Here is a 15983-nt window from a genome sequence, read left to right on the forward strand (position 1 = left end):
CAGCCCCATTCACTGTGGGGGGCCTTGATCTGTCCCCCCCCCACCCCACACACACACACCCCTTCCCTCCCCTTCCACTACACCAGTCTTACCAGCTGGACACAGTTCTCTAAGCTGCTGGGCTGTGCTCATCACCTACATGCTACACTGCAGCTGCATGCATGCACAGGTCATTTATCAGCCGAATTATTGGCTGTAGCAAGCCAATTTCCGATGCAGACAATCTTCTTTATAGTGGTGCCAATTCGATATCGGATGGATGTATTGGCCCACCTCTACTGTCATCCCTGAACCAAATGCCCAGGTCGTCCTTGTTGTCAGGGCCCCGAAAGGGGAAAATAAGGAGCCAGACTGCTGTGCTGACTGCCATAGACTTGACCTGTCTTTTGACTGCCCGAGTCCAGTATTGTGGGCACAAACGAAATCTCTTTGCAGCTTTCCAGCCCCACCATAAATGAGCTGACTGTACCTCAAGCAGCCAGAGCTAAGCTGCTTGGTGAAATTTACACGGTTTAGGAGAGAAGGGAGAAGGCCATTCATGTATCATAGGTTCAGAGGAGTGATTTTTATATTTGCAGGAGAGGCACCCTGGAGATAGCAAAAATTATAACGAATGCATTCGGCATGAGACCATCCGAGTAGCTGTGTGCGACATGCTGGAAGGAAAGTGCCTTTGTCCTGAGCCTTTACGGTAGGTAATGGGGATGGGAGCTCCACCTCAGCCTGAAGGTCTTAGTTTGTCTTCACTTAAAGCATCCTGTGCACTTGCTGAGATACTTGTGTGGGGCTGAATCCTTTGGGAAGTCAGTATGATAGTGTTCCTTGTACTCAGACCTCTTGTCATTCCTGAGGGTCCAGTCCTAGCCCTACCGATGCCTTGCTACATTACCTGGTGCTGGTCACTTAATCTCCCCTGTCCTTGTTTCCAGTGTCATGTCCTCATCTCCCAAGGGTAGGTGACTAACCGTATCCTGCTCTAAAGATGGCTGTCAGCTCTAATATTCATATAGCAACTTAGTTTCCTCTGAAGTGGTTTATTTCATTGGTCATCTGGTGAGTTCAGTGACCTCTTTCTCTCTTGATAGTCTTGTTACCAATGCTGTGTCCCTTAATCAGAATATGGACACAAGTGAACTCAAACTTTTTGACACCTAAGGTTGCTCTGAGCAGTGAAATAGTTACTGTGGCTGACTGGGCAGACCTCAACTTGTATGGATCATCCAGGCACATTTTTAAGGCATGTGGGCTGTTGTGGATTTCATAAACCCTAAGTTTGCTTAATGGAGGCATATGTGCCCACCGGGTAATAAGCCCATTTCTGTAATGCTCAGTCTGGCAGGACTTAACCATGTGCTCTTCTGTTGTGTTCCAGGGGAGTAATGGAAAAGTCCTTCATGGAGTACTATGACTTCTATGAAGGAGTGTGCAAAGAAAGGCTTTACCTCCAAGGACAAACAATGCAGGTAATTATTATTCTCTCCAGACGTGTGCTCTGATTACATAGCACCCATGAGACATTCCAGTGGGTATTACTGCACTGTCCTTCTCTTTAACATGTATCTTCTTGATTTAAATAAATGCTGGTTAGCCTCATCAGAGAGTGTTTCTTCCAAGAACTAGAAGTCAGAGAAGATGCACAAGCTGAAATGCAATAGGATTTTCTCTTCTGGTGTGTTCCTTCACTCATTCTTGAATAGAAAACTGATGCCAGCTGCTTGGTCAGCACTTGTGTTCTGATACAGCTGTTCCTATCTATAATTTAGTTAGCTGGTATCTTTCTGCTGGCTTCAGCTGTGCTGGTTATTTCATAGGAAATCATACAAGTCCTGGGCCACTCCTAATTCCACAGAGCATGTTTCTTTGCTGGTGGTAATGTGCAATGCAATCCTTCTGAATCTGAGGGGCAGAGGGAGTTCCTGATTAGTCATCAAAACTGATTTACTTCTTAAAATTATCTTTATACAATTATCCTTATATGTAAAAAGTAAAATTACAAGAATAAATCAGTGATAACAATACACATGTAAAATCAAAGATACTTTGCCACAACCCAGTCTTGCTGCCTTCCATATCCATTGACTTTACAGACCCCATACAACGCTTTCTAGGTTGCCGAGCTTATTCTAGCAGTGAGTCACCCACTAAGAAAAATTCTGCTTTTCACTGTTACCACTTGCCAAGATTTTTACATCTGAACAGAAGATTCATCCTTCTAATCAGCTGCCTCCTGTCTTGACTCATTAAGAGCTGCTACCACTGTGAAAGAGGGGAAGTTAATTTTACAAACCAGTATCTACATGTGCCCTTTATTCTGTCAGTATTTGGCTCTACAATCAGTGCAATTAATGCACCCACAATGTATGACTAAAGCAAAAGAGCTTTTGTTTAGACTGATAAGCTCTGAGGTAAGATTGTGCCTGACTCGCACGCCCACAGGAATCTTTGGCAGAGTGTCTGGAGGCTGTATTGTAAAACCACATAACCGGAAGGGAGTATTATGGGGTGGTACCAGTCACTTTTACATTTACAATTGCTCTCTCTGCAAGGAGAAGGAATTCTGTATGGTTATAATTTATTATTATTATCTTCAGGAGAAGAAAAAAGCAAGAGTTAACCTCCATTGCCTCTCTGCCACTGAGCAGCTGTGCAGCCACAAACTAATTGGATTATACCTGTGTTTTAGCTACACCATGTGTAAAATGAGGATAATAATTCCTTCCCTTCTCAAGAATATAATCGACTAAAGAGGCATTGTATGTTTGGTCCTTGGTCTCTCCTGCTGAACTAGTAGCTCATAGTGTGTCTACCCTGGCAATGGGTCTGAAACTAGTCCTTGGAACCCCTGATTCATATGCAGCCAGTGTTCCATCAGCTCTTCCTTCCTTAAGCTAAGATCCAGGCAATTTTTATTTACATGAGGGCTTTCACTTGAGGGCTTTTGAAAGAGACAAGGTTCCATTAATGCCATGTTGATGTTGAAGAGTCTCATAGCATTCCTGGTAATCATCGAGGATTTAATCTTTAGCTTTGACCAGCTTTCTACCATAAAGTTCTCTCTCCTTGGATTTCATAACACCTGTAAAGCACTAACATGTTGATGTGTGTTTTAAATGTCTTTACCATGTCTTTGAATTCAGGATCCTTTTGGTGAGAAAAGAGGCCACTTTGACTACCAATCCCTCTTAATCCGTTTGCAAGGAATTCGGCTGAAAGTGCAAGAGAAACACCAGCAGGAGAATGCAGAAATAGACTCTGAGAGCAGCTCCTCCGAGACAGAGACAGATGCTCATGGGTGCTCCAAGGCTTAGAGCTGTGTAGATAATTGAGAAACCCAGACCTGGAGATGTTCAAATTCTAGGATACACCCGATGGACTTCAACCAAACCAATCCCGGAGTGGACAGAACTGAGGGAGCTCGTCAGTCTCCTTTTGAACACTCTGATGGATATAGTTGAAAGAGAAGACTTCATGCTAGACAAAGCCAAGCTTGAGACAGGCTACTTTTAAAGGTACTTACTATGCTAGAAAGCTGGAGCATGTGGCATCAGGTTATTTTTGGAAACTCCTACACTGGGTTGTTTTTTGTTTTCTTTACTCAATTAAAGAGATCTAGAATGCGACTCCTTTTTACAGCTTTTCTGTACTTAAATATACAGCATGCCCTTCCCTGGTGCTACGCTGAACTCTTAAGGACCAGAGCTGTAGGAGCACTTTGGAGTCTATTACTATGAAGCCCTCGCTGCTTGTCCAGGTGTGACTTCCCAATTGAGGAGTGGTGGGTGTAACTCATGCTTCATTCAAGCCTGCATACCTGCTGATGTCACTGTTCTAGACAGACCAAAGATAAAGAACAGTGGTAGAATCTGGGCTTCTTTCAGAAAGCGTTTATCCACATCCCTAGGTGGTTTTCTTTGGCTGGACTTCAGGGAGAAGGGGGAGAGTAGTACATTTAATCAATCAAGTACAGGTGTATTTACCCTGAAATTCGGGGGAGAAAAAAAAATCATTGGTTCTTAAAAACACTTAGAAGTCTAGCTAATCTTTTTTGAGGTTATAATCTGCAGGGAATGTTATATTCCAGCTCTTCAGAAACAGAAACATTCTTTTCAGTTGTTGTTTTGCTTTTCAGTCCCCATAGTCAGTGTTTTTCTTTCTGCTAATGTTTTGATCCAGCAAAACTTTAAAATGCTAGGAAGCCATTTCCAGGCAGGAAGCCAGGATGGAGTTCTTTGGAGAAATAAGCCTCATTAGTAACAGAATATTCTCCTTGCCAAACCTGGCCAGTAGCAATGAGTAAGTATGGCTTATGTTTTAATGCTTTGACAGTTTTGTTTTAAGAGCAGATTTTGAGCAATTCAGACCTCTTGGGAGAGGTGTGTACTAGCTTTGAGTGCCACTGCATAAATGATATATATTCAAAGTAACTTGCATGGAGATGAAACACCCTGTTCAACCAGAGAAGCCTGATGGGCAAATAAGATGGGAAGATAGTGTACTGATAATGGGCTTAATCTTGAGGAATGGGGCAAGGGGTTCATGAGAGCATTTACTGAAAGTTAAGCATGTAGTTGCACACTATCATGTCCAAAAAAAATCCCTTTGTGGAAATCCCCTCTGTGGTATCGTCATACTATCCAGTCCAGTCAACTGTGTTCAAAAGAAATTGCCTTTCTGTAGATCAAACTGCACAGTTTCTCAGTGTCCCCTGTGTTGGTGAGTATTTTCAATAAAGATGGTTTATGTAGCTATCACTATTACATGCTTTAGAAGCCTGCATATACTGGTTTGAGAAGCTGAAAGATGGAAACATTCCTGAATTAAGGTGCCACCTAACACTTAGGAACTTTTTCCTTTTGAAAAAAAACTCCCCAGGGTGTGTCATTGATATGGAATAGAACTAAAACAGTTTTCCCTTAAGGGAAAAGTTAACTTACTTAGGACTCACTTGACATGCACACCCAATGGAAGTAAAGCTGTGTATACCTGACTGCAAGGTTTTATGGAGGCAAAGGAGCCTTCTCGGAAGTAGTGAGCTGTGTGCTACATTTAACGCCTCTTTAATCCCATTGTAAATCTCATGTTTTCTCCATTCAGTGTCATCCTGACTTTACACTGAGGTAGAGCTGGGACTCTGATGCCTTCACAAGGCAGATCTGGGTCAGAAGTCTCTTATGTGGTGCATGTGGCATTACCATCTACACAAAAAAGATGAAACAAGAAAATGCCTTATTGTGGACACCTTTCACACAATTAGCATGTGGCTGTAAATGAGAAATATTTGTTTTATAGCTCTAATGTTGTCTGTCCTACCATTTCTGAATGTTTCCATTTCAACATGACAATCCTCAATGACTGCTCTAGGCAGAGATGTTTTAGTAACAGACTTTTTGACCTAACAAGTTGAAGATATATGCACAAGAGTCACTATAAGATACCTTGTTTATATACAATTGTACATAAGATTTTTTTGTGCAATAAAGTTTGTTTTGGCAGAATCTAAGCTGTTGTACTTCCATGGGACTAGCAACTCAGTTATGAAGCAAGGTAGTTTAAAAAAGCTGCTGTGTAAATACTTCAGCAAAGCAGGGGCATTGCTTGCTTGTGTCTCCAGAAACTGAACTTCATTCCTATACTAACACTAGAGCTATACTTTTGCATCTCTTGATCTTCCACTTTAGAAGAGCAGCCCAAGAAGTCAGATTCATTTTCCTGTGAAAGTCAGTGTCCTTGCTGGTATGATTGAAAATGTATCAACGACAATTTAAGAGTTAAAGCAGGTACAAATCTGACCTATTAACTGACATAAATCTGGATAGCTTTTTAAATAGTTTATTTTTGCAAGTCAACTGTCCCCCTACTTCAGATAATACACAGACGATGCTGTAGGGAAAGTAAGCAGCACAAGTTCTGAGAGCTCACTGTTTTCTGCTCAGGAGTCAAGGTATTGCCTCCTTGGCTTCCTCTGGTGTGATTTCCTGAGAGTAGAGCTCTGTAAAGAGAGCTGGTAACCAGTACTGAGATTCTTCTGGGGCTTGTGCGTCAAGCCAGGCCATGCCTTCTTTCAGCAAGTGTTCCTGTCAAAATAGATTGTATGTAAGTTGTTCCCAGGAGCTGCCACTGAACTTCACAAAACGTGCAAATATCACTTGTGGTAGAGATTGGGCTCCACATTTATCTTGGGAAGGGTCAAGTGACTGAACCTACCACTACACTTAATCTAAGATGCACTTTAGTGGCCTCATTTGGCAGTCAAAAATAGTCCATGGGGTAGGCAGTTAATCCTTCTAATCCATCTCAACCACTGTCAGAGCCCTGTTATTAGCAACCATGAAACTGGCTATTCCTGTTAATTTCAAGGCTGCTACTAGAAGCAAGACTCCCAGAGTAGTCATTTAAGGAGCCTTAATGAGGTGTGAACAGCTGAGCAGAGGTTCTGAGTAACAGTATAAGTGAGCATTAATGAGGTGTGAAAAGCTTGAAGCAGACTACTCCTGAAAAAGTTAGCAGCCATACTTATTAGCACCCTTAATATTAAAATCAATAGGATTTAGCAAGTAGCTAGTGCTATTTGCATGATTTAAGTGCCTGCCTAACACCTTAAACAGCTCCTACAGTATCTTTTCTTCATCCAATTCAGGCTGGTGTAACATGGTTCCAAGAACTGACCACCTGTATCCAACTGTGGCAAGCTAAATACCAAAACTGCTATACTGCCTGCTGAATCACTTGGATACAGAAGCCTCCAACTTGCCAAATACATCAAATAATTCATGTTTATTTAAGAGTTTTGTAGTAATATTTTAAGCAGGAACCTTCCTTCATGAGTAAATTTATACCTGTTTTAGCTCTATACTCAAAATACAGCCCACTATATTTGATCCTAGACATCCAGAATAAGTAGGGAGGCCAGCAGCAAGAAGGAAGAGTGTAAATAATTCACAATAGCCCCTGCTAGTTTCTTTTACGGCCATAGTTTACATACCATCTTCCACAGAACCCTGGGATTCTACAAAGAGGTTGGAGCACTGGCAGAGCAGATTAGGAAGTGGTGTGCTGCCATTGCTACGCTTGGCTGCTTGGCTCAATGTCAGTCTTTAGGATAGGGGGCTTCCACAGCAGAAGCAGAACCAGATTTACACATAGGCAAACTAGGGAGCTGCAGGGGGCCCCAATCCTTCCCTCTGTGGCAGTGGCATGAATGGCCCTGTCCACTTCCCTTCCTTTTTCTTTTCCTTCCTTCTGCTAGCCTCGCTGCTGCAGCTACTTCCTAGCTGCAGCTGTGAGCCCCACAGGCGGCAGCACAGGGGTGAGGAGAGGAGTCTTGACTGGCCCATGGCTCAAGAGTTTGTTTGCCTAGGGCCCACTAAAAGGTTCATCCGGCCCTGGGCAGAAGTGATATGAAAGGGTTCTGTGACTTTAGGAAGTTTGAAAACCGCTGCTCTAAGGAAAGGTAAGGGGTGCATAAGGCATCTCATGGATGTGTAGATGTAAATTCAAGGCTTGCACCAAAGGTGGCCTGTTATACACCCAACACTAATGCATATCTAGTAACTACGGCTGTGCAAATCTCGGTCCCTGATTTGATTCCACGGAGATTCAGCCCAATTTGGTGGCTGAATCTCTGAATCCAAATTGAATTAAGAGACCCTCTAATCTATCTGAATTGAACTGAAACTGTCCAAATCTATTCAGAGAGATTCAGACATAGACACAGCTTTAAATGTTTTTTCTACATACCTCTAGGTAGCCGGCAGCTTGTGAATGCTGCGATGGTGGGGCAGATGAAGCATTCCACAGGAGCACAGAGGGCTCCCCAGTGTGCTCAGCAGCAGACCCAGAAGTGGATCAGAAGCACTTCCGGTTTGTTTCCAGGTCCGCTGGGGAGCACACTAGGGCCCCCTCCCCGCACTCTCCCCAGGTTGGTGACTGGGTCTGGGGGGCACCCTGGGTCCCCCCCCATGGCTGATTGCTGAGCTGGGGGGGTGAGGGGTGCGGCATGATAAGCCCGGAAGTGGACCAGAAGTACTTCCAGTCTACTTCCGGGTTTGCTGCTAAGCATGTGGGGTGGGCCCCCCCGCCCCCGTGGGATGCTTCATCCACCCCAGCATTCACAAGCCATGCCTGGTACCTCGAAGTATGTAGAAAAAACATTTAAAAGCTGTGTCTATGGCTGAATTGCTGATTCTCTGAATCAGCATCAAATCGTCAGATTTGGATTCGGCTGAATTGAATCTGACAGTGATCTGAATCAAGTCAGTCTCTGATTCAGGCTGAATCAGAATTGAATAGGGGGCGTTTCACACACCCCTACTAGTTACTCAGGCTAGGGACTCAAGGATGGCTGAAAAGACCCTACCCACATCACTTTTGTGCAGCGCTGGCTTCTGAAACTAGTGTGGCTTTAATCACTCTAAAGCAACATGTACCTAAGCTCAGGGAAACCTTGAGTCTTGTCTGCAGTGTTGATCCTACTGGAGTGAAGAATTCACCTCCTTTATGCCTGTTTCAATCTTGCAGCAAAGGTGGGACTACACTAGCTTTATCTTTCTGCCATTGTGGAAGATCTATTTCTGATCTAGGTGTTGTCTGCAGCATTGGGGGGGGAAGAGGGGGGTAGGTGTCAACCTTTTTGGCAGGGGTGCCATGAATTAGCTTTGTACCTACCCCAAATGCTACTCTGCCCTCTTTCCCCTGCCTGATCTGTTTCTCTTTCTACTCCCTGACCAATCTGCCACTCTTTCTGCCTTGTACTCCCTGCCTGATCCAATGATAGGTTTTCTGCTCCTTTCTGTATCTGTCACTTGTGCTGCCTGTCCCCTCTCTGATTTGATGCATGCCACTTGTACTTCTCTACTTGGCTACCTCTAGTTCAAGGCTCATATAAAGATATCCAAGATAGCTTTAATCTACCCCATTTGTAATGACAGGAGTTAAACTATCATAGCACTTCAGTATATATCCAGGGCCTGGGTTTTTTCAGCCTGCATGGCTACCCTGCTACCGATGCCCCTGCTGGCTCATCTACATCTGTTTGTGCTGTAGCAGCACCCTGTGATTGCAGTCACCCTGCATTGTCACTTGACCGAACAGTGCACAAATAAATGTCTACACACTTACCAGCACCTGTTTGGCTCGTTCCACCTCCCATTTCAAACTGGATCTGATCTCACTGACTGTTACATACCCCTTTTTCTGAAATAAAGGAGAGAAAGAGTCAGAGCCTGTTCATGTCAAGGCAACTGTTTAAAGACAGAACAAGCTCCTCACTATCTGCTAATGATCAGGACTTCAGAGTCCATAGTTGGAGACACTGACTATATATTTAAATGCTCTTTATTTTTCACACATGTTGAAACCTTGATTTTTGTTCAAGTTATAATTTAGATTCTTCATACATCTGTTTCCTGTCAAGGGAACAATATGACCTTATAGGAGGTTTCTACTAAAGAATCCCTTGCCCCCAATACCTCTGCCAGCTGCAGAACCACTGTATGATCCATGTTCAGTTCAGCTGGCACAGACTGGATTAGGTATGTTCCTCCAACAGGAATAATCCCAAAGCCACTGCCCAGAATTTTCAGTTTCTTGATTGCACGAATGAGATCATCCCTGAGAACAGGGAAGAGAAAATAAGATTTGAAAAAAAGCCTTTTGCTCTTCAGCTGAGCTCAATGCCAATATAACATATTTACTCAAATATAAGATGACCCCTCTCCCCATCATAAGATTTGCCTTGAATTTGTCTCCCTCCCATTGCAACAACAAAGAAAATAAATTGTGGGGGTAGTACCCCTTGGCCTCTGCCTCCCCATCTCTCCCCCGCAACTTTTCCCCTGCAGTCCCTTCCCTCCCTCTGTGTCGTCATATCCTGCTCTCCTTGAGCACATGAAAGTGAGGAACAAATCTAAAAACACCAGCTTTGAAATAAACAGCTGTAGCAATTTGCATGTAGTGTACCCACAGGTTTAGTTTCTCCAGAATTGATGCATGTTGCCTTTTTTGAAACTGCTACAAATGTTATCACAGATACTCTATAAACAAACTTTTAAGAAACACTTTGGAATATATATATTCCCATATATATTGCAGTACTTCAACTGACCTGTCCTGTGGCTGCTATGGTTCACCTGACAGTCCAAAGCACATCATTGCCATTACATTGTAAACATTCCTGTCACAGTATCTGCAGTGTACCCACAGTCCTGCGTGTCCACACACCTGTGTGACCACCACCAACTCTGCATAAGTCCAAAGCCAAAGGGCTCATGATTTAACCATATAGGTCATTGAGCTGGGCCCCAGCAGAGTCAACAGCATTTCAAGCCCTGGTGATCCCAGAGCCCAGCACCGCTCAGTGTGTGTGCGCTCTAGATACCCTCCCCACAAAGGATATATGTGTGAATTAGCCCCACACTCATGATTGGAACTGGGTGTTCTTGTCATAAATCCTGGAATCCTCCAAAAAATTACATGCAGACAAGGTGCAAGGCAACCTGGTCCAGCTGCATCTCATGGAGGGTAGGGCCACACTTATCAGGCTGAGAGAAGAGGCAACATAGGGATTCTGGGTGAACTGTTGGGGGCCCCCTTTGGTGATGTTTGCCAGGCATTTAAGGCTAGTGAAGAAACAAGAATCACTGGAAATGGGTAAGAAAGGTGCAGCTCAGCTGTGGGAGTGAAAAGGAAGTCAAAACGTATGCAGTACAGTGGCTCAACATGACTTGAAAAAGTCAGTGATGAGGGGGGATTGCACTCACTTGGTACCACCACGCACATACTACTCAAATGGACCACACTAACTTACCATTGTAGTAGGATGCCTGCCATGGATTTGAGAGTACCTGAAGCCCCAGGATACTTGGTGGTAGTGCCACACAGACTTGAATGAGTGAGCTCTGCTCAGTCAAGACAATTTGGAAACAATTTGGCCCGAGAGTTTTTAAATTCCGTAAGTGTTAAGTGCCCATCAGCATGTTTAGCACTAGGGGAGGGTGTCAGGCCTTGCTCTGGCCTCTCAAGAGTGCTGGTCTGGTACTGCAGTACCTCTAGGTCTGGTACTCATTCCCCCTTGGGGAAGCAACTACCTGTTTTGTTTTAAGAGCTACAAAAAATGCCTATTGTTTCTCAGCCTTTTGAGCTAAGATCAAGTGAGACTGGGGGCATGTGAAACGCAAAGTCTCTGGAGCTGGGGCTTGCACACAGAATGCCTGCCTGGATTTGAGGAGTATCCCATTGGTGTGGGAGGGAGAATACTTGCCCAGTGGTAGAGCCATGAATTAGAGCCATAGACTTGAAGACTAGACTTCATAGTTGGTTTTTACTACTTTGCACAAGCTACTTGTGGCAGCAGTTTAATAGATAATGGTTTTAATGAAGTTTCCTTGTGTATGAATATTAGGTGAGGAGCTTTTTTCCTCCATGCTGAGTGGAGGGGGAAAACCTTGTCCTATATTTGAGTAAATACAGTATTCTTCTTGTTTACTAGAAACAGCTGCAAGCATGAACATAAACTCTAAAATGCATGTCATCCATGAACACACGTTCCTAGGAAATTATCTTGACTGTCCCTTTAAACAGCTACCAGTGAACACATAGAACATAAAAGAGCTAAAAATAGTTCCCTAAAGTGATTTTTGTTTAAAAAAGAAATATCAGCTGTGTTGCCTGTGATTGAGTGCACTTATGTTATCCACAAATACTGATTCTCTTCAACAGTTCAAGTGGTCATGCAAATCTATTTTGATATCACAATCCTGAGAGAAGGGGAAACGGGCAGGAATGCTGTTGGGTTCCTCCTTACAGCCCCAGATGCCCTGGCAAAAGCAAGAGTCCAGTGGTGGAAGACCTAAAGCGACAAACAGAGGGGTCTCTGCAGCTAGGTATTTGTCCTGAGTTAATCAAACCCAAGACATTGAGCCCCTATGGCTGAAGCCCAGGCATTGACAAAGCTTGCATGAAGGGGGTAGAGGAGAGAGATTAAACTTTTAACTGCAGGAGACATGAGTTACAAACTAGGCATTGCCTGCAATGGAGCTGCTTTTTGTGGCTCCACTTCACAAGTCTAAGTCAGTTTAGGGATTCCATTAAGAGCAGAACTTTTAGGTTCCTACTAAGAGAAGCTCTAGGGGGATCTATACTCACTGGCTGACATCCTGAGCAAACTTCCCCCTTCCCTTCAGCACTTGCTGATGAAGCTCTTCCAGTGTTATGAGACCTAGACAGAACAAGGGAGGTGATGTTACTACACAGCAAAGGAAGGTTCCTCCCATAGGCAGTCCTATTACTTGAATTTCCTTTCTGTGTTTGCCATTAGACTGCACATCCCTTGTATTTTACATCATCATTTTAATCTATAGCTCCATGTGTTTTTCACTGCATTCAAATTCTCAGTTCTGGGTAGATCTGAATTCCTAGAATGCAAGTGCTTGGAGAGTTCACCACTACCTTCTCTCACTGAGGTATGAGACTCACTTTTATTACAGCGCATATATATTTCTCATCAATATTGGATGGTACTATCTATAAACGTTCTGGGGTAGGGACCGTCTTTTGACAGGGCCTGGCATGCTGGTGTCCTGGTCCAGAACCCACTAGGGGTGCATTACAATCAACAGATACCACACCCAGGATATTAATTTCCAATAATACCCTCATAATAAGACCCTCACTCCAGAAGTATTTCTATATCAAACCCTCCTTATTAATGATATCCTGAGCAATAGGAAAGTTTTTAAAAGCAAGGGTTCTGTCAGGTTGTTAGATACAGTACCCCCAAAATATCTGAGTACTTTTATATACCCAATAACAAGAGAGTCCTCTGTCTAAAAAGTCAATTACAGATCCCTTGCTATGAAACACAGTATTGGTACAGATTCACCAAAGTATGACTGGCTTCCCTGTGGCACCAGCAGGCATTGTCTTCACTGCCAAAATAGGAAAGAAATGATCAATTGGCTCACAATTTTTATAGTAAGACAGCTGATGCACACTGGTGGTTTCACTAAAATCCCAAGAGACATGGCACAGGGGTCTGTTACTGCACTGTAGGGAGACAAGGTCAACATCTTCTACCACACCTACTTACATCAAGAGTAGTCTCCAACAGACTGTAGCTAACCCATGTTATCTTGCTAGAAAAAGGCATTTACAGCAGTGAATATAACAGCTTCTAAAAGAGCCACTACCCGGCGCTTTTGAAAACCTCATACAGAGCCATTAGAAGCTAGCCAAGAGCAAGTTTCAAGAAATGAAGCCAACTCCTGTAACCATCCACCTAGTGGAAGCCAGTATTTGCTCAGTGCAGGGTAGGGTCCTCACCTCCATTTCTGTGCTTTAGAGCTAGACAGACCTCAATAATCTGAACGCCCAACTCATAGTAAAAGTCTCCAACTCCCAGCATCTCTGACCAGAAGCCTTTTCCAGCTGTTAAGGAAGATGGGGGGAGGGGAGGGGGGGATGAAAGAAAGGATCAGATTAATTGTCTCCATTAATACCCTTCATAGAGAATTAATTATATGAGTATAGCTACTAAGTCCTAAACACCACACCCTGAATTGTTTCAGGGCTGGGCCTTGTGACAAGGTAAAGGAGCAGCCCAGACAGGGGTAAGAGATCCATAAGACCTATCACTTGGCTGGACATTATAGGTGAGGTAAGGGAAGATGAACCCAAGGGGAAAGGAGTTTTTCTATTTTCCACTGGCTGCTGGTAGCCAGAAAGAAGCCCCTAAGAAAGGACATGGCAATATTTTCCTTCAGGGAGGCCAAAATGACCCAACTTGGGTTGGAGGCAGAAGGGCTAATGCCCTGGACCTAGGTACCACTGCCATTTCTCCCTTCTGCTCAGCTACTATCCAGCAAAAGCAGAAGCCACCTGTTCTCCACTGCAGCTGCTCAAGTGTGGTGTGGCAGGAGCCCCAGGCTGACTGCAGCTTGGGAAGAGTTTGGGGACTCTCTCATAGGGAGAGTTTCCTACCACCAAAGCCACAGCTTTGCAGGCCAAATCCAACAGTTACTGACCCCTGCTCTAAGGAAGCTAAGATCTGTCAATTAACTTTAATTCGGTTTACTTAGTATAATTTTGTGTGAAAGACAAGAGCCACTCCAAGGGCAAGCAAGGCAACTATGGCATTTCCTTCCTTGAATTTATGTAACAGCCTGACAACTTATGAACCCACGAATCCCTTCTGTCACCCCTCCTCTGGCACAACCCCCAGCAGCTCCAAGGAGGTTTTTACTGGGCACGTCTACATGAGCAGTAGTCTAATAACACAGTGAAGTAGCATGCCTGTCAAAAACCAAGCTAATACACAACTGTGCAGTGTTATTAGGCTACTGCACAATAAGCATCACTAAAAAGCCATGTGTCAGTACTACTGCACTGTAGTGCGAGTTACTGCACATTGAATTAGTATTTGGTTAATCAAATACTAAACTTAACGCACAGTAACTAGGGCACATTAATGAATGTGTAGATGTCCCTGGAAAAGTGGTTGGTCCCTAAACCAAAGGGTGTTCTGGACTGAATCCCTGCACAACCTAATCCTTACATGCCAATGGATCCACACCAATCGTTGCACACATGTCCTGGAACTGGACTCGAAACTGGGGATTTTTACGAATCTCTTGCTTGTGTTTGCTAGCGAACTCTTCTAAGTTAGTCTTAAACATGTCCAGTTGTTTAGACATCTGTAAAAGACAAGTAAACAGTATGACCATACAATCACTTTCTATACATATGTACACACACACCCCCACACAACCATCACAATGCCTTATTTAGGCAATTTACCACAGGGGTCTTAAACAGGGTGACCATACATCATAATTTACTGGGTCAGTCATGGATTTCAGAGGCCAGTCCTGGCCAGCTGCTGAGAATGAGAATGGGCATCCTGGACTGTAGGGGTGCAGGTCACAGCCTGGCCAGGAGTTGCACTGGTGCAGAGTTCCTTGCAGGCAGGGGGGTGGTGGTGGTGGTAGGGGGTGGAAATAGATTAATTTGTCACAATTAATACCCTTCATGGAGTACTGCTGATTAGGGATCGGTACAGCAGGTACAGGCACTGCTGCCTGCCAAGCATACCACCCTGCCCCCACTGACTTGTGAGAGCGTGAGGGGAAGGGGGCAAGAGTCCCAGATGAGCGTCCTGGACTTCTTTATGGTCAGCCCCATCTTAAATGAAGGACATGACCATAGCAAACTACTCGGGAGAGAAACACAACCAGAAGTCAGGGAATATGTTACTTGGTGATGTGCATGGAAGAAGGAAGCCATTTTAGGCACAGAAGATGCTAAAAAAGGTCCTGAGCAAGAGGAGGATTTGCCATCAGCAACTCATAGATTTCCACTCTAGGAGCTGGTGAAGCTGACAAGTACGATGACCAGACCCCCCACTCCCCCTGCCATCACCAACCCAAGCCCCAACCAGAGATCCCCCCACCTGGCACAGCCCACCTCCTCCAAGCAACATCCCCCCCCCACACACACACAGCAGGGTCTCACCTGCGCCAGCTGGTCTTCCGCCAGAACCGTCCCACGCTCCTTGTATTTGGCCTGGAAGAGAACAAAGACGATCTGGAGTAAGGGTTATTTAATCGAGATGGTTCACTGCCCGGAGATCCGCCGGCATGGAGCAGGCTGTTCACCTGCAAGAGCTCCCCCTGCCCTGCCCTGCCCTGCCCTGCCCTGCCCCACCCCATCCCTGTTTTACTCTAGACGGCTCATTTTGCCCGCTTGCCAGGGGCCACCGAGGACGCTTCGGGGGCTCGAGGAGCGGCTGGGAGGGGGCAGAGCAGGGCCGGGCGCTGCGCTGTGAGCTGTGACTTTAGGCGGTGAAGAGCGGGGGAGCCCCGGTAGGCCTGGGGCGGCTCCAGGGGTCAAGGAGGGGCCGCTGCTCCCACCTCCGCTAGCTTCTTCTTGGCGATAGCACCTGCGCCCACCCCGCGCCTGTGCATCCCGGCGGCTCGCAGCACTAACGTCAT

The 15983-nt window shown here is 44.9% G+C and overlaps 2 protein-coding genes across 3 annotated transcripts in view; one reads left to right on the plus strand and one right to left on the minus strand.

Moving 5' to 3' along the window:
• The window catches only part of UBE2Z (ubiquitin conjugating enzyme E2 Z), a 14318-nt gene extending 8823 nt beyond the window's left edge, over positions 1 to 5495 (plus strand). Inside the window, exons 5-7 of the mRNA XM_019548398.1 lie at positions 579 to 691; positions 1373 to 1463; positions 3138 to 5495. Coding sequence (XP_019403943.1) covers positions 579 to 691; positions 1373 to 1463; positions 3138 to 3308 — 375 coding nt within the window. The 3' untranslated portion in view covers positions 3309 to 5495. The remainder of the gene's footprint in view (positions 1 to 578; positions 692 to 1372; positions 1464 to 3137) is intronic.
• Positions 5496 to 5817: 322 nt separating this feature from the next.
• Positions 5818 to 15983, minus strand: SNF8 (SNF8, ESCRT-II complex subunit). Of its 2 annotated transcripts, XM_019548400.1 has the most exons (8): positions 15903 to 15983; positions 15505 to 15555; positions 14549 to 14687; positions 13318 to 13422; positions 12142 to 12214; positions 9468 to 9609; positions 9118 to 9192; positions 5818 to 6074 (listed from the first exon to the last, which is right to left on the minus strand). In XM_019548400.1, exons 1-8 carry the CDS (start codon positions 15981 to 15983, stop codon positions 5937 to 5939), a joined length of 804 nt encoding a protein of 267 aa, XP_019403945.1. In that variant the 3' UTR covers positions 5818 to 5936. The 2 variants fall into 2 exon arrangements, with proteins under 2 accessions (XP_019403945.1, XP_019403946.1); XM_019548401.1 differs by lacking the exon at positions 13318 to 13422.

The sequence above is a fragment of the Crocodylus porosus genome, unplaced genomic scaffold, assembly GCF_001723895.1.
Source record: "Crocodylus porosus isolate Cpor-Errol unplaced genomic scaffold, CroPor_comp1, whole genome shotgun sequence".
Lineage (NCBI taxonomy): Eukaryota > Metazoa > Chordata > Crocodylia > Crocodylidae > Crocodylus > Crocodylus porosus.

Coding starts and splice junctions, on each gene's coding strand:
- SNF8 (XM_019548400.1), bottom strand. CDS start 15,983: ATGACGTTAGTGCTGCGAGCCGCCGGGATGCACAGGCGCGGGGTGGGC. Junction 14,688..15,504: donor CGGAAGACCAGCTGGCGCAG/GTGAGACCCTGC, acceptor TGTCTTTTACAG/ATGTCTAAACAACTGGACAT. Junction 9,193..9,467: donor TGGTTCTGCAGCTGGCAGAG/GTATTGGGGGCA, acceptor CCTTTATTTCAG/AAAAAGGGGTATGTAACAGT.